Below are 23,644 nucleotides of genomic sequence, written 5' to 3' on the forward strand. Positions count from 1 at the left end.
TCTGGAGGGGTGTGTAACTGTTTATACTACCCATCTCTCATGGCGGTGATGGAGGTTTTGTTTTACTCTGTCTTTCAAGATCAAGCCTAATCTTTCATGTCTTATAGAGGCGCACCCTTTCCTTCAATACCGTTGCCAGCAGGATCTCATTTTATCTGCCAGCAGAATATCACTCCATATTCCGTCAGAAAGTGAATGGGTGGAGGGTTAAGCATGCTTGCTTCCAGGATTTGTGCAAAATGAGCTGACTCTGTAGTTTTCGCCTTCACACAGAGTTCCCAAACAGGTCAAAAACACACCGTCTCCCCTGAACATAGAGGGACACACATCATGTCCACATAAATACGGACCTTTAGCAATGGAAGTGACTTTAATACAGTACAACTTTTTTGTTTGTTTTTGTGATCTGCTGTAAAACCCATTCAAATAGTCTAGTTTGGGTGTCTCACTATTTTAGGTGTAGATCTCATAAAACATCTTAAGTTAATTTTCCCCTTTTCCTTTAAAGTTTCGTTAACTTTAAGTCATTTGCACAAAATATTTTAAGGCGATTTCCCCCCTTAAGTGAAGTTAAGGATGCCCATGAGGTCCCTGAAGTGCTTAATTCATTATGGATATTTATTTATTAACTTGACATGCTAGAAAGTAATAGAAACAAGTGGAGAAAATAGTAACTCAATGAAATGTGTTTTATCTTCTGAATCAATTTGTTTCTACTGTCTTGAATGTAGAAATTGTATTTTGCCATCTCCCAAATTAAATATGACCTCTGAGGAGAAGTTCAGTGAATCAAGTCGTCTCCACGGTGTTGCCAACTATTTTTCAAGAAAAGTAGTGGTTGGATGCTCCATTTGTCGCTAGAAGTCTGTAGATGATGTCACGACGTAGTGATGTCACAACGTTAATTTGCGTATTCGCATTACATTTTTTTATGCTGTCCCTCAGTCTCTCATGCCATGATCAATTCTCCAAAACAAAATCGTGAAGGAGAACAAAAAGGAACTGATTTAAATAATTAAACAGCACAGATAAAACAGAGTAAGGTAACTTATTTTATAAAATATGTTTTAAATCATTTTTATTATGATTTATGCCTTGGCGAGCTGTGGTGTCATTTAACAACAAGGAACCAATTTTATAAATTCACCTCACTCGCTGCTGCAGCGGGGAGAGGACCAAGAGGCGGGGGAAGGGGCATGAGTGACAGGTGCACACCAGTGGAGGCTCTTCAGAGGAGGAAGGACATTTTATAAAAAAACTGTGAAACATTAAAGTTATCCTTTTTGGATAAAACTATTCTAAATATATTCAATATAAATATAAAACACACTGTTTTGCAAAGAATGCCTCAACAGCACTTTGTAGGGTAGCACCATGGTTAAGCCGGAGGACAGCTAGTTTCTGTCCTCCTCTGGGTACATTGACTTCAATACAGAACCTAGGAGACTCGTGGTTGTCACCCCCTTGCATAGACTTACAGAGTAATTATGACAACTTCTGGACGATGTCCTCCAACCTATCAGAGTTCTTGCAGCATGAACTGTTGTCATGACATGTTGTCCACCCAATCACGAGAATCTAGTACTGAAAGCATAAGCTACAGCTAGCTAGCACCGCAGTGCATAATATGTGGTGAGTAATCGACTCAAAGAGAGAAAGACAATAGTTGAACAGTTTTGAACAAATTAATATCTTCAAAAATGAAGGAGAAGCGAGAGAGGGAGAGCTATATTTTGTTGTATTTTTTTCACTTTTACAGCTAGTGAATGCAGCTTGCTAGTTTAGCCTACTCAAACACCCGGCTCAAACAAAGAGGGATACTATGTTGGCTAGCTGGCTATGGCTATCCAACACTGGAACTCTTCCAAGTCAAGGTAAGCTTTTGCTTTGATTAATTTATTGCCACCGGGGCCCGCCAGTGTAACTGCTAAACGACTTGCTGCTGACTGTACTGAATGATTCTAGCGGGTTTACTAACTCATTAGTTCTAGTAGCTATTTTGACTGTGACGTTAATATGGTGATAAGGATATCTGTGTGTAGCGGTTATGATATGAAGGTTTGGCTTGGAAAGGTTTTTGCGCCTGATCACAGAAAGCTGATGTGTTGTGTACTGAAGTACACAAGCGAAGGGAAAAGGTGAGAGAAAGAGAGCGTGTGGATGCGGGAAGGAATACAACGATCAAAAGGATCATGCTGTTTGTATGTGGCTGCTATGAAAGTGAACTGTGTTTGCATGTGATCATTTAAAAAAAAATATATATAAACCCCTTATCTTAAACAGAAGCAAACTGAACTAAACGGAGATAAACATTAACTGAATTTATCCAATATAAACTAATTTGCAGCTTTTGGACTAATGATATCTGCCTAGATCAGCTAGATGCAGGCAAAAGATTGCAAGGCGGTATTGAATGTTTCAATGTCTGTCACCTTGATTACAAAAATGTATCTCGACCTGTGCACCTCCGTTGTAAACTTTCATTCATAGGCTAGGTTGTAGCAACCTTGTGATGGGTATAGGGAAAATGTATAAGGAGTATCATGTAGTAGCTTAAACCTATCGATGTTACGTTGAGCTGGGTGAATGGAATATGAATGACAGTCATCCAATATGCTGTAATATAAATAAGGCCAATCTTCCCTCAATCTTAAATGGTACCGACCGCCACTGGTGTACACACACACACACTCAGCAGCCGGTGGAGCCGCAAGCACACACACATAAAGGGAAGTTGGGAAATCAACCAAAAGTTGCTGGGGCATCCTTCAAAAGTAGCTACATTTGTCGCTATACTTTGATTTTACCAATAAAACTCTCTGGTGGGGTCTAAAAACTTGCAAAATCTAGTGACAAAGTCACTAAGTTGGCAACACTGTGTCTTCATAGTAACCAGAGACTGCCGTACATGCCTTAAAACTACCGTAAAACCCCTTCAGTATGTGCTTACCTAATTAAAAATCTATGCAATGCCCTTAAACAATTCCCTTAGCTGTAAATTAGTCACGTTTCACATGTGGAGTTGTTGCCAAGGCAACGCTTTGGTCCCCAGCGCCAAATCAATTAAACCCATAGCGTGACGCTTTCATGAACTGATCACAAATCAGTCGCACTGCCCAGGCACCATAAACAGGGTCTGTTATGCTTCCTGATTGCACACTGATTTTGTTTGTGCGTAGCATGCATGTCTGTGTGTGAGCTAGCTAGCAGGGTTCAGGGTATTTGACAGTGTTTGTACCCTTTGCCAAAGGAGTGCAAGGGCGAATTGAGTTATTGCACACGCGCACTTCAGACTATGCACACACGCAAGCTTGCACACACACACCAGGGTTTTCGTCAGCTGGTAATGGTTTTTCTCACGGTCAATTTGGCAGGGAACAACTTTATTCATTGGCTTTTCATATATTTAAAAAACAACGGTAGGCTGCGCCTCACCCACCACTTTACAATGTGAGCTGGAGGCAGTTTGCATTTTGAAAACATACTTAATGGTTTGAAACCTGAATGTTTTACTTCCTATTATTAGGCATGCCTTACTTTGCTTGAAAATCTGACCATAGAAACACGGAGACAATTATTTTCTAAAAACATTATAGGCGGAGCCAGAGTTTCAGGTTTTGGGTAACATACAGTTTATCACACCATTTCTACCTATCTGCGTGCCAGTTATGATTTTCATATTCACATTTCCGTGGAACAGTTTCATTTCAATAACGTCTTAATAGATCAAAATCATTCTTATGTGGTTAATCATAAAAAACGTGCAAAAAATATAAAATTCAACTAATGCAAGAGCACCAGCCATTTGATACACCGTGATCATTGGCAGCTAAATTTATTTTTTATTTCACTAGTGAAGTCCGTTAAGAACAAATTGTTATTTACAATGACGGCCTACCCCGGTCAAACCCAGACGCTGTGGGACTCCCAATCACGGCCGGTTGTGAAACAGCCTGGAATCAAACCAAGGTCTGTTGTGATACTTCTAGCACTGAGATCCAGTGCCCTTAGACCGCTGCACCAATCGGGAGCTTGTATAAATAACCTAAATGAGCGCATGGAACTCAGATGGCCAATGCAGTCATTGGCCTAAAACTTCCATTGTCAACTAAATAAAGATACATAAAGCTGACAAATAACAGTAGATAATATACTGCTAAATTCCGGTTCTTTCAATCACATTAATTTCTCTCTCTTCAGCCCGTCTGCCTCTGTTTTCTATGCGTCTTGACTTGAGCTACCACTAGTGAAGTGCAACAGTATCAAATCAATCAACTGGATCCAGCTGGAAGCTGTCTCGAACAAACTTCTATCAACTAGCCTGTTCCAGGCCAGCGCCAGTGAGCTCAGGACAGACAGTTGTTGAGCAAGGGAAAGGTATTTTATGTCTCCACTGGATAAATGGGATCATCTGATGATGATGATACACTGAGCAAGAATATAAATGCAAGATGTAAAGTGTTTCATGAGCTGAAGTAAAAGATACCAGAAATGTTCCATACGCACAAAAAGCTTACTGCTCTAAAATGTTGTGCACACATTTGCTTGCATCCCTGCTAGTGAGCTATTCTTCTCTACCAAGATAATCTATCCACCTGACCGGTGTGGCGTATCAAGAAGCTGATTTAAACGGCATGATAATTACACAGGTGCGCCTTGTGCTGCGGACAATAAAAGGCCATTCCAAAATGTGTGGTTTTATCACACAGCACCATGCCACAGATGTCAACATGTTTAGAGGGAGTATGCAATTGGCATGCTGACTACAGGAATGTCCACCAAAGCTGTTGCTAGATAATTTAATGTTAGTTTCTCTACCATTAAGCTGATTCCAGCATCGTTTGAGAATTTGCGGGATCGACTAAGACCAGCCAACCAGACAGCTGATGAAACTGTGGTATCTGTGACCAACAGATGCATAACTGTATTCCCAGTCATGTGAAATCCATAGATTAGGGCCTAATGAATTTATTTCAATTGACTGATTTCCTTTCATGAACTATAACTCAGTAAAATCTTAGAAATTGTTGCATGTTGCTTTTTATATTTTTTTCCATTGTATTTGCTCTTTCACACCGAGGCTTGGGGATTATTGAAGGGGAGATTGTTGCAAAGATTTTTCGAATAGGCCTACTGTGAGCAATGGATGTAATAAAAAATACTGAGAAGCTCAGCTTATTAATGCTGGATGTGGTCAGAAATCAAACATTCCCAAATGGGAACTTTCCTACATTTGCGCGCAGTAGGCTACTTCTATGTGTGCTCAGGCACACACGCTACGTCAACATTAACAAGACCGAGAAACCATACCCATGCTCATTTCTCACATGGCGCACTCCAAACAAAAGACAATTAAACAGTTGACTCAAATTATGGTTATGAAATAAATAAAAATGTGTTTCTCACAAGTGTAGCAGGTTGTGAACTCTGCAAACAACGTTTCCTCTCCGAGAATTTCTAACGGAGATTTTCAAATCTGTCATATACCTCTCGCATCAGGTGCGCTGTTATAAAATTATGTTTTATTGTCTGCTTCACTACAGGAGTTGCAGGTTCTGTTTAGGATGAATTACCATAATCTAAATGTAATTTCTGTCATTCTGCGCACCGTGGGTGGTTGCCCTAATGGGTTACACTCTCAATGCATATGGGTCCGGTAAATTCCTCCAATTGCCGGTAAATTCAAATCTTCCCGGTCACGTTGTCCGGCGCCACATTTCCTTTATGGTAACCCTGACACACACACTTGTACTGTGCCTATGGGCATTCATGCATCATCTGCCCCCCAGGATCCTGCAGGTGAGCCTCTGAAACGAACAGCAACAATCCATTTTAAGGCAACACATACACTATCAATGAACGAACACACCCACTGCATAGAGTGACAGTAATGACCATTGCCCTTCCTTACCCCTGTCAGACCCACATCAAATGGTTTGTCCATTTTTAAAAGCCCTTTGTCCGCCCCTGCCTGGTGCATCCTGGCCATGTGTCATCTACCTAATCTGAGAGGACCGAGCTCTGATGGACAGTAGTACCGTGACCACCTCTATTGTCCACAGGGCCATTACTGGCCAAAACAAAGAGCCCGTTAAAAAAGTGTGTGAAGTGTGTCGGGCAATTAAGGATGTTCTGGGATTTAAAAAAACCTGAACATGCAGTTTCTCTCACTGGCACTTTCTTGCTCTCTCTTACACGCATGCATGCATGCATACAGACACACACAAACACTGACTAATGGCTGTTGGGAGGGCAGGGTGCTTTCACAGATGGTTCTTGTTTTTATTTCAGCGGGTAAAGGTGCTCTTTGATCTGCTGAGTGGCGTGTTGGCCCGTGATTGTGTCGTTAGGATCAGCCTCCACAGAGAGCTGACAGTCAGGCCTTCTTCCAGACGTCATTGTGTGGAGTGCCTCTTCAGATGCGAGGCTAAAATCCACACAGTAATGCAAGGGGAAATGGTTTAAAACGGTTACCACGCCTGAAAAGGTTACGCGATGGTTGAAAATAACCACATAAAGGGATAATCCACCCCAAGAAATAAAAATCATGAAATTCCTGTCAATTTGGTGAAAGCCTATGCAATAATAGTTAAGCCATTAAAACTATGAAATAACACATGGAATCTTGTAGTAACCAAAAAAGTGTCTTAAAGTAATGATGGACTTTCTTTTTCTCTTTGCTTATTTGAGCTGTTCTTGCCATAATATGGACTTGGTCTTTTACCAAGGCTATCTTCTGTATACACTCCTACCTTGTCACAACACAACTGATTGGCTCAAACGCATTAAGAAGGAAAGAAATTCCATAAATTACCTTTTAACAGGGCATGCATTCCAGGTGACTACCTCATGAAGCTGGTTGAGAGAAGGCCAAGAGTGTGCAATAATATTTGAAGAATCTCAAATATAAAATATATTTAGATTTTAACAGTTTTTTGGTTACTTCATGATTCCATGTGTGTTATTTCATAGTTTTGATGTCTTCACTATTATTCTACAATATAGAAAAATGGGTCCATTCTTTAAACTGAGTTTAATGGCTGTGATAGGCGAAAACTGAGGATGGACAGACAACATTGTAGTTACTCCACAATACTAACCTAAATGACGGAGTGAAAAGGAAGCCTGTACAAAATACAAATATTCCTAAACTTGCATCCTGTTTGCAATAAGGCACTAAAGTAAAACTGCAAAAAATGTGGCAAAGAAATTAACTTCATGTCCTGAATACAAAATGTTATTTTTGGGGCAAATCCAACACATCACTGAGTACCACTCTTTATATTTTTCAAGCATGGTGGTGGCTGCATCATGTTATGGATATGCTTGTCATTGGCAAGACTAAGGAAGAAACTGAATAGAGCTAAGCAAAATCCTAGAAGGAAACCTGGTTCAGTCTGCTTTCCAACAGTCACTGGGAGACAAATTCACCTTTCAGCAGTACAATAACCTAAAACACAAGGCCAAATATACATTGGAGTTGCTTACCTAGACAACATTGAATGTTCCTGTGTGGCCTAGTTACAGTTTTGACTTAAATCGTCTTGAAAATCTATAACAAGACTTAAATTGCTTTGTGAAGGCATTGTAGCTACAGTAGAAGAAGCTATGCCTACAGTGACATTTGGACCATCAGCATTAGTATTATTAGAAATGGCCCTGGCAACATTTATGAGCAGTAGCAGCAGTAGTAACTTCTGAACTGGGCTGTAAAAGTCTTAAATCAGCTTGTTTTGTGTGTGTGGAAACCAGGAATGCCGGGGAAGGCTTGGTTCAACTCACTCACTGCCAAACAACAAGTAGAGCGAAAAGTGCCAAGCCTCCTGGGGAAAGACCGGGCCAATGGTTGGTTACTGATGAGCGAGGGATGAGCCATCGATGGCAGGCGACTGATGAAACCGCAGTGTGATGAACTGACATTGTGCCTGGGTGTGAAGATGGCATTTTATTGCATTCAATGTGTCTTTACTTATACATTTTAAATGTGTGATTTTGGTACTTGTGTTAATTAGGCCCAAAACTGTTTCATAATTCAAACCAGTCCGTATACAGTTGAAGTCGGAAGTTAACTTACACTTAGGTTGGAGTCATTAAAACGAGTTTATCAACCAAGAAATTTGTGGAAAGTCGGTTAAGGACATCTACTTTGTGCATGACACAAGTAATTTTTCCAACAACTGTTTACAGACACATTATTTCACTGAAATTCACTGTATCACAATTGTAGTGGGTCAGAAGTTTACATACACTAAGTTGACTTGGCCTTTAAACAGCTTGGAAAATTCCAGAAAATGATGTCATGGATTTAGAAGCTTCTGATAGGACAATTGCCATAATTTGAGTCAATTGGAGGTGCGCCTGTAGATGTATTTCAAGGCCTACCTTCAAACTCAGTGCCTCTTCGCTTGACATCTTGGGGTAATCAAAAGAAATTAGAAAAGTTGTAGACCTCCACAAGTCTGGTTCATCCTTGGGAGAAATTTCCAAATGCCTGAAGGTACCACGTTCATCTGTACAAACAATAGTGCGCAAGTATAAACACCATGGGACCACGCAGCCGTCATACCGCTTAGGAAGGAGACGCGTTCTGTCTCCTAGAGATGAACGTACTTTGGTGCGAAAAGTGCAAATCAATCCCAGAACAACAGCAAAGGACCCTGTGAAGATGCTGGAGGCCACCGGTACAAAGATATCTTTGAGTCCTATATCGATATAACCTGAAAGGCCACTCAGCAAGGAAGAAACCACTGCTCCAAAACCGCCATAGAAAAGCCAGACTACGGTTTGCAACTGCACATGGGGACAAAGATCGTACTTATTGGAAAAATGTCCTCTGGTCTGATGAAACAAAAATAGAACTGTTTGGCCATAATGACCATTGTAATGTTTGGAGGAAAAAGGGGGAGGCTTGCAAGCCAAAGAACACCATCCCAACCGTGAAGCACAGGGGTGGCAACATCATGTTGTGGGGTGCTTTGCTGCAGGAGGGACTTGTGCACTTCACAAAATAGATAGAATCATGAAGCAGGAAAATTGTGGATATATTGAAGCAACATGTCAAGACATCAGTCAGGAAGTTAAAGCTTGGTCGCAAATGGGTCTTCCAAATGGACAATGGACCCAAGCATACTTCCAACATTATGGCAAAATGGCTTAAGGACAACAAAGTCAACGTATTGGAGTGGCCATCACAAAGCCCTGACCTCAATCCTATAGAAAATGTGTGGGCAGAACTGAAAAGGTGTGTGCGAACAAGGAGGCTGACAACCTGACTCAGTTACACCAGCTCTGTCAGCAGGAATGGGCCAAAATTCACCCAACTTATTGTGGGAAGCTTGTGGAAGGCTACCCGAAACGTTTGACCCAAGTTAAACAATTTAAAGACAATGCTACCAAATACTAATTGAGTGTATGTAAACTTCTGACCCACTGGGAATGTGATGAAAGAAATAGGATTAAATGTCAGGAATTGTGAAAAACTGAGTTTAAATCTATTTGACTAATGTGTATATAAACTTCTGACTTCAACTGTATGTATATATTTACCCTCAACTGCATCCTCATCAGTCAGTAGTTTTGTTTTGTCAATTTGAGTGTGTTCAGGTGTGTTGGACACACCTAGTAATTGGCCAACCCTTATCTTAATAGTTTTTTTGTGTCCTGAAAGGTGGTCTGTTTCAACAGTGGGGAAAAATGCTTGGAAGAGGTGAAGCCAATTTTATTTTTTAAATGGTCATTCCAGCGTCTGCATTGACCTTACAGCATTTACTGCAATACGGCCTTTTCAGAAGTTAGGGCATTCATACTTCTTGTGCTTCACAGAGCTGTTGTCAAGGAAGTGAGTTTGTGTTTATTCAGGACGTGCCGCTTCCACCTACTGTGAAGGCGGAGCTATATGGAGCCCTCCGCATTGTTAAAAAATTTGGGAGGCATACGGCGATGCGGTACAGAGCTTAATTTGGCGTCCGGAGGCTTCGCAATTGCATCACACCCTCTGTACGGAGCCTCCGGATCACATTGCCAGATCAAGTATAAATCGACTTGTAGTGATGCTATATGCTCTGCAGAAAGTATTTTTGTTGCTTTAATAACCTTATTGCGTGGTCTGTATTTTAACCTCTTTCAACCCATCTGTTTGATAGCTTAATAAATATTGATTGAATTTTGACCATTTGTATCAGTCCAGTGATTCTTTTAACCTCTTGATGTGCACAGGGTGAGGCCAGCTCTCACACTGGGCTTGAACACACTTTAAACGCATTCTTCCCTTTTTGGTTGTGTCAAAAGCTAAAGATGGGGCATTCGTAAAGAGGCTTCCTCCTTAGCGAAATGGGTTTCTAACACTATACTTGAAGCATGCTGGTATAATACATTATGATGCAGTTATACATTGTAAGATTTGTCATGAGTATGTATGACCCACTTATGTCTTATAGTCAGTCATCCTTATAATTTTATGTATGGAGAGACATAACATAACAATAAACCTTAATATAAGACGATACAAAGGTTCAAGCCATAATGTTATACCTGCCTGTATGCTTTAGGTAAAGTGTTACCTCAATTTCTGTTCAACTTAAAAAGCTCTCTCTCGTGTCTCTGTCCATAGGCAGGCCTGGGCCTTGGTATCTGTGATTGGTGGAGGGAACGGCTCGTGTTCAGAAGCCGTGCGGGAACACGAGAACCATGACACAGGAGGGAAGGCGCTGGCCCGCCAGAACTTCACCACTGTGGACGGGGTCGGCTTCTCTGTCACAGCCTACAGCGAATGGAAGAACGGTGCGTCATTATAATCAGTTCGGCTCGCACTTTTTAAAACCTGCTGGTATAATGGTTTATAACTTCTTACAAGCATGTATGAGCCTCACTGCCTGGTATGGCAACTGCTCGGCCTCCGACCGCAAGGCACTACAGAGGGTAGTGAGTACGGCCCAGTTCATCACTGGAGCCAAGCTTCCTGCCATCCAGGACCTCTATACCAGGCGGTGTCAGAGGAAGGCCCTAAAAATTGGCAAAGACTCCAGCCACCCTAGTCATAGACTGTGCTCTCTTCTACCGCATGGCAAGCGGTACTGGAGCGCCAAGTCGAGGTCCAAAAGGCTTCTTAACAGCTTCTACCTCCAAGCCTAATGACTCCTGAACAGCTAATCAAATGGCTACCCACACTATTTGCATTGATCCCTCCCAACACGTTTTTACATTGCTGTTACTCTCTGTTTATTATCTATGCATAGTTACTTTGTCTACATGTACATATTACCTCAATTACCTTAACTAACCTGTGCCTATATTTTTTTTTTTTTAAATGTTTTATTTATTTTATGTATTTTTTACTTCAGTTTATTTTGGTAAATACACATATTTTTCTTAACTGCATTGTTAGATATTGGGCTTTTAAATAAGTATTTCACTGTTAAGTCTACGCCTGTTATATTCGGCGCATGTGACAAATAAAATGAGATTTTTTAAAATGTATTTTTTAAAATCATGAGGCCGTTAATATGGAGTTGGTCCCCCCTTTGCTTCTATAACAGCCTCCACCCTTCTGAAAAGGCTTTCCACTAGTTGCATTAGTGCATTAGTGAGGTCGGGCATTGATGTTGGGCGATTAGGCCTGGCTCGCAGTCATCCCAAAGGTGTTCGACGGGGTTGTGGCCAGGGCTCTGTGCAGGCTAGTCAAGTTCTTCCACACAGATCTCGACGAACCATTTCTGTATGGACCTCGCTTTTTGCACGTGGGCATTTTCAGGCTAAAACAAGAAAGGGCCTTCCCCAAACTGTTGCCACCAAGTTAGAAGCACAGAATCATCTATAATGTCATTGTATGCTGTAGCGTTAAGGTTTCCCTTCACTGGAATTAAGGGGCCTAGCCCGAACCATGAAAAACAGCCCCAGACCATTATTCCTCCTCCACCAAACTTTACACCTGTCTATATAAGATTCCACAGTTGACGGTGCATGTCAGAGCGAAAATCAAGCAATGAGGTCGAAGGAATTGTCCGTAGCGCTCCGAGACAGGACTGTCGAGGCACAGATCTGGGGACGAGTACCAAAAAAATTCTGCAGAGTTGAAGGTCCCCAAGAACACAGTGGCCTCCATCATTCTTAAATGGAAGAAGTTTGGAACCAAGAAGACTCATTCTAGAGCTGGTCGCCTGGCCAAACTGAGCAATCTGGGGGCTAAGGGCCTTGGTCGGGGAGGTGACCAAGAACCTGATGGTCACTCTGACAGAGCTCCAGAGTTCCTCTGTGGAGATGGGGGAACCTTCCAGAAGGATAACCATCTCTGCAGCACTCCACCAATCAGACCTTTATTGTGGAGTGGCCAGACGGAAGCCACTCCTCAGTAAAAGGCACATGACAGCCTGCTTGTGGTTTGCCAAAAGGCACCTAAAGACTCTCAGACCTTCAGAAACAAGATTCTCTGGTCTGATGAAACCGAGATTCAGCTCTTTGGCCTGAATGCCAAGCGTCATGTCTGGGGAGAACCTGGCACCATCCCTACGGTGAAGCATAGTGGTGGCATTATCATGCTTTGAGGGGGGGCATTCAGCAGCAGGGACTGGGAGACTAGTCAAGATTGAGGGAAAGATGAACAGAGCAAAGTAGAGAGATCCTTGATGAAAACTTGCTCCAGAGCACTCAGGACCTGAGACTGGGGCGAAGGTTCACCTTCCAACAGGACAACGACCCTAAGCACACAGCCAAGACAACGCAAGAGTTGTCAGCCAGAGCCCGGACTTGAACCCGAGCGAACATCTCTGGAGAGACCTGAAAATAGCTGTGCAGCGATGCTCACCATCCAACCTGACAGAGCTTGAGAGGATCTGCAGAGAGGAATGGGAGAAACTCCCCAAATACAGGTGTGCCAAGCTTGTAGCGTCATACCCAAGAAGACTCAAGGCTGTAATTGCTGCCAAAGGTGCTTCAACAAAGTACTGAGTAAAGGGTCTGAATACTTATGTAATATTTTAGTTTTTTATCTTTAATAAATTAGCAAACATTTCAATGTAGATTGATGAGGGGAATTTTAGAATAAGGCTGTAACGTAACAAAATGTGGAAACCGTCAAGTTGTCTGAATACTTTCCGAAGGCACTGTTTATTGATTTAAATATGACTTTTCGTGACTCTAGATCCTGTTCCCGCCATTAGTTATTTGATATGCAGTAGAAAACCACTTATGCAACAGATCTTATACCACCCATTCTTTGGTCTTCCAGGTTTTCCCATATCTGGGTTCCAGGTTGATGCTGTGGACCAGGTTGTCCTGAACCTGCAAGATGATGTACGCACTTGGCAACCTGGGAACCAGGTTGTGGTTGCCAGTACTGACTACTCCATGCATCAGGCAGAGGAGTTCACCCTCCTCCCATGCCCGCACTGCACCAGCAGACAGGTCAGAGTTCAAGGTGAGCAAAAACGAAAGGGGTGTTTGTACATTCATGGGGGCTTTCTTGATTCCTCATATTGAGAATTACTGCTGTGATTTTTTAAAATTTTTTTTAGATGTAGGATCTTAATTTGAGCCGGTTTGCTACAGCAGGAAAATAATTCTGCAGCAACAGGAAATGTTAATTATTATGTGTACGTTTTTCTAATAGTTGATAAATATTTTCGTAAGGGAAAGTCAAGTCTGGAAATTACAAACTTCAACCTTTTTAAACCACTACAAGTTTAAAATGTCCTGTATTGCAGGAAAGTTTTTCTGCAACACTGTGTGATCAAATTAAGAGCCAACATCTGTATGATATAAAAATAAGAATCATGATTTATTTATATATTCTGAGCATTGGTTTTTCATTTCACATCTTCTATATATGACCCTAGGGAAAAGACAGGGCTAGTACTTGTTTTTTTTCCTTCATGGGATGGTGCTGCTCAATTATATATTTCACTTCCTCCCTCCTTCCTTCCCCCTGTTTTCTGCTGTGTGTGTGAGGATGCCAGTCCTGTTTATAAACTGTCTATGGTGTCACAAGCCCAGCGAGCAAAACTGGTTGCAATTACATCATGGTCAGATTGTATATCGTAGAATTGAATTTGTGTTTTTAGCAATAGCAACCAGAAAAAAAATGTCTTCATCTGGTTGTTACTTTCTCAACCAGAGAACCAGTTTACAGCATGCGTTTACCTGAAGTGTTCTCTTTCTCTCTGTGTCTGTGTGTGTGTGTGTGTGTGTGTGTGCGCACGAATGAGGTTGGCACTGGCAGCAGTTGGCTGGTCATATTGGGAGACAATAATGGCAAACCGACAGTCTAAACTCTTTGTCTTAGAGTTTGTCTTCATGGTTAGAAGGAGAGGTGCAGAAGTTGTTCTGTTTGGGATTAAAGTCACTCTCCAATTAAATATGCAGACCTACTGTATCATAACAACCATATATTTGGCTGACTGTTGTTAATATGAACACTTCGACATATATATTTAAGTGTTTACATACAGCAAATAATTGTTGCTTTTACTGATATATGACAATGGTATATGCCATAAAAAAAATATGTGTTTTCTTTACCCCCTCCCCAGGGAGGCCCCAGTTTGGCCATGTGGGGGAGATTGTGGACGGGGTGGACATGCGGGCGGAGGTAGCAATGCTCAGCAGGAACATACTCATCTATGGGGAGATGGAAAACGCCTGCTATGGAAACAACTGGTGCCAGTTCTTTGGCCACGACACGTACGGCGGACACATTAAGGTGTGTGTCTGAGTGCTTATGTACCTGTGTGTAACTGTCAGTATAGGGTCTGTGTTGAATCTTCGAAATGACTGCCCTGAACATTTCAGCCGGAGTTTATATGCTTATTTAATGCCATTCAGTCTGGTGTAATCATGTTGAAACTTCCCATATTGCTGTGGCAGAGGGTCATTGGAGCATACAGCAGGCACTGATGAGTGAGGGCATTCTGCATTCACGCATGATCTGCCACAGCAGGGAGATGTTGATTAGGCACCAAATGGAATAAAACCGACTGAAACAGGGAGGGACTGTTTCAGTCCGTTTTCATTTCTGGTTGCAATTATAATTTTGGGGTTTTCCGTTGCATGCCCTAATGAACACAACCCACGCACCACTCAGAGAGAGAAGAGCCCTGGAGAACAACTCTCCCTACTATTAATGTTTTGTATTGTACTCTTTATTTAATCCCCCCCGGCTGAACACTTACACAACTCAGACCGACGATATACACTTCCTGATTCATACACCCCTCCCTCACACACATTATCTTTGTCCGTGTTGCATAAGCAAAATATTTGCCCTGTATAATGTGTTACGTACATTATTTCTTCTGATGAGTACATACAGTTGAAGTCGGAAGTTTATATACACCTTAACCAAATACATTTAAACTCAGTTTTTCACAATTCCTGACATTTAATCCTAGTAAATATTCCCTGTCTTAGGTCAGTTAGGATCACCACTTTATTTTAAGAATGTGAAATGTCAGAATAATAGTAGAGAGAATGATTTATTTCAGCTTTTATTTCTTTCAACACATTCCCAGTGGGTCAGAGGTTTACATACACTAAATTAGTATTTGGTAGCATTGCCTTTACGTTGTTTAACTCAAACGTTTCGGGTAGCCTTCTACAAGCTTCCCACAATAAGTTGGGTGAATTTTGGCCCATTCCTCCTGACAGAGCTGGTGTAACTGAGTCAGGCTTGTAGGCCTCCATGCTCGCACACGCTTTTTCAGTTTTGCCCACAAATGTTCTATAGGATTGAGGTCACGGCTTTGTGATGTCCACTCCAATACCTTGACTTTGTTGTCCTTAAGCCATTTTGCCACAACTTTGGGAGTATGCTTGGGGTCATTGTCCATTTGGAAGACACATTTGCGACCAAGCTTTAACTTCCTCACTGATGTCTTGAGATGTTGCTTCAATATATCCACATCATTTTCCTCCCTCATGATGCCATCTGTTTTGTGAAGTGCACCAGTCCTTCCTGCAGCAAAGCACCCCCACAACATGATGCTGCCACCCCCGTGCTTCACGGTTGTGATGGTGTTCTTCGGCTTTCAAGCATCCCCCTTTTTCCTCCAAACGTAACAATGGTCAATATGGCCAAACAGTTCTATTTTTGTTTCATCAGACCAGAGGACATTTCTCCAATAAGTGCGATCTTTGTCCCCATGTGCAGTTGCAAACCGTAGTCTGGCTTTTTTATGGCAGTTTTGGAGTAGTGGATATAGATACTTTTGTACCTGTTTCCTCCAGCATCTTCACAAGGTCCTTTGTTGTTGTTCTGGGATTGATTTGCACTTTTAACACCAAAGTACGTTCATCTCTAGGAGACAGAACGCGTCTCCTTCCTGAGTGGTATGACAGCTGGAAGGTCCCATGGTGTTTATACTTGCGTACCATTGTTTGTACAGATGAACATGGTACCTTCAGGCATTTGGAAATTGCTCCCAAGGATGATCCAGACTTGTGGAGGTCTACAATTTCTTTCTGAGGTCTTGGCTGATTTCTTTTGATTTTCCCATGATGTCAAGCAAAGAGGCACTGAGTTTGAAGGTAGGCCTTGAAATGCATCCACCGGTACACCTCCAATTGACTCAAATGATGTCAATTAGCCTATCAGAAGCTTCTAAAGCCATGTCATCATTTTCTGGAATTGTCCAAGCTGTTTAAAGGCACAGTCACTTCTGACCCACTGGAATTGTGATACAGTGAGTTTTAAGTGAAATAATCAGTCTGGAAACAACTGTTGGAAAAATGACTTGTCATGCACAAAGTAGATGTCCTAACCTACTTGCCAAAACTATAGTTTGTTAACAAGAAATTTGTGGAGTGGTTGAAAAACAAGTTTTAATGACTCCAACCTAAGTGTAAGTAAACTTCCGACTTCAACTGTAATAACATGCATGTTTTTCCATTCTTCAACAGATGTCAATTGTAACTGTAAAATATAGAAATCAGTAGATCAACACGATCATAACAGTACCAGTCAAAAGTTTGGACACACCTACTCATTCCAGGGTTTTTCCTTTATTTTTACTATTTTCTAAATTGAGGTAGTCACCTGGAATCCATTTCAATTAACAGGTGTGCCTTTGTAAATAGTGGAATTTCTTTCCTTCTTAATGCGTTTGAGCCAATCAGTTGTGTTGTGACAAGGTAGGGGTGGTATACAGAAGATGGCCCTATTGGTAAAAGACAAAGTCCATATTATGACAAGAACAGCTCAAATTAGCAAAGAGAAACGACAGTCCATCATTACTTTAAGACATGAAGGTCAGTCAATCCGGAACATTTCAAGAACTTTGAAAGTTTCTTCAAGTGCAGTCGTAAAAACCATCAAGCGCTGTGATGAAACTGGGCCTCATGAGGACCGCCACAGGAAAGGAAGACCCAGGGTCACCTCTGCTGCAGAGGATAAGTTGATTAGAGTTAACTGCCTCAGAAATTGGAGCCCAAATAAATGCTTCACAGAGTTCAAGTAACAGACACATCTCAACATCAACTGTTCAATGGAAACTGCGTGAATCAGGCCTTCATGGTCGAATTGCTGCAAAGAACTACTAAAGGACACCAATAAGAAGAGACTTGCTTGGGCTAAGAAACACGAGCAATGGACAATTGACCGGCGGAAATCTGTCCTTCTGATCTGATGAGTCCAAATGTGAGATTTTTGGTTCCAACAGCCGTGTCTTTGTGAGATGCTGAGTAGGTGAACGGACGATCTCTGCATATGTGGTTCCCACCGTGAAGCATGGAGGAGGAGGTGTGATGGTGTGGGGGTGCTTTGCTGGTGACACTGTCAGTGATTTATTCAGAATTCAAGGCACACTTAACCAGCATGGCTACCACAGCATTCTGCGGTCATACACCGTCCCATCTGGTTTGCGCTTAGTGGGACTATCATTTATTTTTCAACAGGACAATGACCCAAAACACACCTCCAGGCTTTGTATGGGCTATTTGACCAAGGAGAGTGATGGAGTGCTGCATCAGATGACCTGGCCTCTACAATCACCCAACCTCAACCCAATTGAGATGGTTTGGGATGAGTTGGACTGCAGAGTGAAGGAAAAGCTGCCAACAAGTGCTCAGCATGTGTGTGAACTCCTTCAAGACTGTTGGAAAAGCATTCCAGGTTAAGCTGTTTGAGAGAATGCCAAGAGTGTGAAAAGCTGTCATCAAGGCAAAGGGTGGTTACTTTGAAGAATCTAAAATATAAAAATATACTTTTTTAGTTCCATATGTGTCATTTCATAGTTTTGATGTCTTCTGTTATTCTACAATGTTGAAAATAGTACAAATAAGAAATAACCTTGAATTGGTAGGTGTGTCCAAACTTTTGTGTGTGTATAAACATAATATGATACACAGCGAAACGTACTCTTCGCTCTCTCTCCTCTATCCCATTTCTCCTCAGATATTTGGGAATTTTACCTCGGTGCACCTGTCCCATGTGGAGCTGAGGAACATGGGGCAGCAGGAGAAGGGCCGCTACCCGGTCCACTTCCACCGCTGTGGGGACGTGGACCGACGAGGGGGCTACCTGGAACCAACCTACGTGGACGGCCTCTCCATCCACCACTCCTTCTCCCGCTGCATTACCATCCACGCCACCAACGGCCTGCTGGTCAGTGTGTGTGCAAGTACACTACTGTTCAAAAGTTTGAGGTCACTTAGAAATGTCCTTGTTTTTGAAAGAAAAGCACTTTTTTTTTTTGTCCATTTTAAAATAGCATCAAATTGATCAGAATTCAGTGTAGACATTGATATTGTTGTGAATGACTATTGTAGCTGGAAACGGCAGATTTTTTATGGGATATCTACATAGGCGTACAGAGGCCCATTATCAGCAACCATCATTCATGTGTTCCAATGGCACGTTGTGTTAGCTAATCCAAGTTTATCATTTTAAAAAGGCTAATTGATCATTATAAAACCCTTTTACAATTATGTTAGCACAGCTGAAAACTGTTGTGCTGATTTAAAGAAGCAATACAACTGGCCATCTTTAGACTGGTTGAGTATCTGGAGCATCAGCATTTGTGGGTTCGATTACAGGCTTAAAATGGCCAGAAACGAATACCTTTCTTCTGAAACTCGTCAGTCTATTCTTGTTCTCAGAAATGAAGGCAATTCCATGCGAGAAATTGCCAAGAAACTAAAGATCTCGTACAACGCTGTGTACTACTCCCTTCACAGAACAGTGCAAACTGGCTCTAACCAGAATAGAACGAGGGGGAGTCCCCGGTGCACAACTGAGCAAGAGGACAAGTACATTAGCGTGTCTAGTTTGAGAAACAGATGCCTTACAAGTCCTCAACTGGCAGCTTCATTAAATAGTACCCGCAAAACACCAGTCTCAACGTCAACAGTGAAGCGGCGACTCCGGGATGCTGGCCTTTTAGGCAGAGTTTCATTGAAAAAGCCAGACGCTAAACAGAGGAACTGCCTAGAAGGTCAGCATCCCGGAGTCGCCTCTTCACTGTTGACGTTGAGACTGGTGTTTTGCGGGTACTATTTAATGAAGAAGAAGCCCAGTTTTATTGCTTCTTTAATAAGAACAGCTGTTTTCAGCTGTGCTAACATAATCACAAAAGGGCTTTCTAATGATCAATTAGCCTTTTAAAATTATAAAATTGGCTAACACAATGTGCCATTGGAACACAGGAGTGATGGTTGCTGATAATGGGCCTCTGTACGCCTATGTAGATATTCCATAAAAAAAATCTGCCGTTTCCAGCTACGATAGTCATTTACAACATTAACAATGTCTACACTGTATTTCTGATGTTATTTTAATGGACAAAAAATGTGCTTTTCTTTTAAAAACAAGGGTATTTCTAAGAGACCCCAAACTTTTGAACGGTAGTCTAATAATAATGATAATACATAGGATTTTTATAGTGCTTTTCTAAAATCCAAAGACTGTGTGTGTTTTAGGGATGGGCACGGTTATTTGAATATCCGAACAGACGTTAGTATTCAATTACTTGGGAGAGTATTCATTGTTTTTATATAGCCTAGGCCTAGTTTTATGACTTTTTTTATGAGAGCACCCCATAAAGACACACCGGTAGCCTACACACATTTCACATGTGTAGCTTGTGGTCAATCAATATGTCGGTCAATCAAAATGGCGCTACATTGAGGCTCCATGTGTAACAAGTAAAGTGGGAGATTTCTAATCAATGCAAAACTGAATTAAAATGACGGAATTAAATTGGCTAAATGAGGAGTAGGCTACAATGATCAACCTACAGGTAGGCTGTTGTTTCATATGAATGGAGTTGTTTTAGACAAGGACTGGTAGCGCAGCAAAATAGCCTCAATTAACATTTCTACTTTAGCAAGCTAACTTAGCTGGCACAGCTCTCCCGCTGTGTCTCTCCCCCTCCGTGTGTCTCTCTCTCTCTCTCTCTCTCTCTCTCTCTGTGTTTCTCTCTCTCTCTGTCTCTGTCCCTCTCTGTCTCTCTGTCCCTTTCTGTCTGTCTCTCTCTGTGTCTCTCTCCATCTCTCTCTGTGTCTCTGTCTCTTTGTCCCTTTGTCTGTCTGTCTGTCTCTCTCTGTGTCTCTCTGTCTCTCTCTGTGTGTCTCTCTTTCTGTCTCTTCTCTCTTTCTGGCTTTCTCTCCTCTCTGTCTGTGCCACACACACACACATATACTGTTTTCACATAGGATTTACAGAATCTTGACTGTAAAAAATTGTGGGCAATGTTTAATATGACCCCCTTACAAGCAGGCCCATTTTACCACATTCTTGCCTGCATATGTCTTTTATACCTTGCTAGTAGTGATGTGCAGATGTGGTTGGTCTTCTATTTTAATTAATCCATTGAATTTAAACCTTCAATAATGAATCTATTATTAATTAGTTTAGGCAGGTCCTAAGAAACATAATAAAATGTGTTTTCAAATGAATAGAATAGCTTATTTTGAGTTTAATTAGGCCTATGTTACAGGTCTGTGCAGCCTGCATCATCCAAATGAAATCAATAGTTTGGTCTTGTCTGTTTTAATGAACAAAATAACAACATTCCCTCCAATTTTTGGGGGGCACTGAGCAAATTTTAAGTCTTGTGAGCAGAAATTTGAACGGTGTGAGAATTTTGTGTAACTTCCGGGGCGCGTTTCCATGAACACAGGTTGTACCCTTACAATTTTAGACAGTAGCCAATAGGCTATTGTGGCTATTTGAGCATAATGGAGGCCTACCAACAATACCAATGGAGCAAATCCCAGAACATTTTCACAGAGAAATAGCTTTTGATATCTATGATATAGCCTACAGTAGCCTATATGTGGTGTTCAATGCAGGCCTACATTGCATGAAGGGCTTGATATTAATTGTTTTACTTGATCTGTAACACCATGGGCCAAATAGGTGACTGTAAATTGTATTGTGTTGTATGATGCAAGAAACCACTTTATAAAATAAAAGTAATTATTATTACCATACAGAGAATTAGACAATGTAGACTACTCCTCTGCCTATTGGCTTATTTGCATAATTCAAACCTGTCTGAAAATACAACACTACCCCTTTTGTCTTTTTACCTGACTGGCTTTTCAAAGACAGCTTGAAATGTAGCCTACATGTTTTGTGCTCTTGTAGGAAGCAGTAACTCCCCATTTGCTAACCTATATCTATCTATAACTGGGCAAATAACTCACTAACTAGCAAAGAATATCAACAAATGTGCACACGCATTGCTTGGGTGAAAGACCGCTAATGGGCTACCCCCCCATAGAATTCTACTTCATACCACTCTGGCTCTGCCTACAACAAAATCACAGACTCATTCCTGCAAAGTTAGATCTGTTTTGGTTTGTTGCATTGAAAAGGGGCTGATATAATGTTTATTCGATCACAGAAAAAACGTTGATCTATATAGTGCAAACTAATGGGGCAAACTCAGTGAAGTTCTATCTCTTGCGTCTCTGCGCGCGACACAGCATTTCTTCTGCGCGGCAGAAGATGTGTGCAGCCGCGCACACAACTTAGAGGGAACATTGGACAAAACACATACCCGATCACAGTCAACACACATACACTATATATACAAAAGTATGTGGACACCCCTTCAAATGAGTGGATTCGGCTATTTCAGCCACACCCGTTGCTGAGAGGTGTATAAAATCAAGCACACAGCCATGCAATCGCAGTAGACAAACATTGGCAGTAGAATGGCTTTAATGAAGACCTGAGTGACTTTTAACGTGGCACCGTCATAGGATACCACCTTTCCAACAAGTCAGTTCATCAAATTTCTGCCTTGCTAGAGCTTCCCCGGACAACTGTAAGTGCTGTTGTGAAGTGGAAACATCTAGGAGCAACAGGGGCTCAGCCGCGAAGTGGTAGGCCACACAAGCTCACTGAACGGGACCACTGAAGTGCGTAGCGCATACATATAGCCTGTGCTCGATAGCAACACTCACTACCAAGTTCCAAGCTGCAACGTCAGCACAAAAACTGTTCGTCGGGAGCTTCATGAAATGGGTATCCATGGCCGAGCAGCCGCACTCCCAACTAGACAAATGTGAGAATGCTATTTATTGACTACAGCTCAGCGTTCAACACCATAGTTCCCTCAAAGCTCATCACTAAGCTATGGACCCTGGGACTAAACACCTCCCCCTGCAACTGGATCCTGGACTTCCTGACGGGCCGCCCCCAGGTGGTAAGGGTAGGTAACAACACATCCGCCACGCTGATCCTCAACACGGGGGCCCCTCAAGGGTGCGTGCTCAGTCCCCTCCTGTACTCCCTGTTCACTCATGACTGCATGGCCAGGCACGACTTCAACACCATCATCAAGTTTGCCGATGACACAACAGTGGTAGGGCTGATCACCGTGAACGATGAGACAGCCTATAGGGAGGAGGTCAGAGACCTGATCGTGTGGCGCCAGGACAACAACCTCTCCCTCAACATGATCAAGGCAAAGGAGATGATTGTGGACTACAGGAGAAGGAGGACCGAGCACGCCCCCATTCTCGTCGACGGGGCTGCAGTGGAGCAGGTTGAGAGCTTCAAGTTCCTTGGTGTCCACATCACCAACAAACTATCATGGTCAAAACACACCAAGACAGTTGTGAAGAGGGCTGCACCATTGAGAGCATCCAGACTGGTTGCCTCACTGCCTGGTATGGCAACTGCTCGGCCTCCGACCGCAAGGCACTACAGAGGGTAGTGAGTACGTCCCAGTTCATCACTGGGGCCAAGCTTCCTGCCATCCAGGACCTCTATACCAGGCGGTGTCAGAGGAAGGCCCTAACAATTGTCAAGGACTCCAGCCACCCTAGTCATAGACTGTTCTTTCTGCTAACACACGGCAAGCGGTACCGGAGCGCCAAGTCTTGGTCCAAAAGACAGCTTCTACCCCAATCCTTAAGACTCAAATGGCTATCCAGACAATTTGCATCCCCCCCCCCCCCCCCCTTTTTACGCTGGTGCTACTCTGTTTATTATCTATGCATAGTCACTTTAAATCTACCTACATGTACATATTACCTCGACTAACCGGTGCCCCCGCACATTGACTCTGTACCGGTACCCCCTGTATATAGCCTCGCTATTGTGATTTTACTGCTCTTCTTTAATTATTTGTTACTGTTTATTTTTTACTTAACACATTTTTTTATTAAAACTGCATTGTTGGTGAATGCCTTGTAAGGTCTACAC

The 23,644-nt window shown here is 42.2% G+C and overlaps 1 protein-coding gene across 3 annotated transcripts in view; it reads left to right on the plus strand.

Moving 5' to 3' along the window:
• The window catches only part of cemip2 (cell migration inducing hyaluronidase 2), a 69,336-nt gene that overhangs the window by 4,601 nt on the left and 41,091 nt on the right, over positions 1-23,644 (plus strand). For all 3 annotated transcript variants that reach the window (XM_014160651.3, XM_014160649.3, XM_014160650.3), the window contains exons 5-8: positions 10,610-10,779; positions 13,223-13,411; positions 14,523-14,692; positions 18,380-18,589. In XM_014160651.3, coding sequence (XP_014016126.3) covers positions 10,610-10,779; positions 13,223-13,411; positions 14,523-14,692; positions 18,380-18,589 — 739 coding nt within the window. The remainder of the gene's footprint in view (positions 1-10,609; positions 10,780-13,222; positions 13,412-14,522; positions 14,693-18,379; positions 18,590-23,644) is intronic.

The sequence above is a fragment of the Salmo salar genome, chromosome 20, assembly GCF_965601325.2.
Source record: "Salmo salar chromosome 20, fSalSal1, whole genome shotgun sequence".
In the NCBI taxonomy this organism is placed as follows: Eukaryota; Metazoa; Chordata; class Actinopteri; order Salmoniformes; family Salmonidae; genus Salmo; species Salmo salar.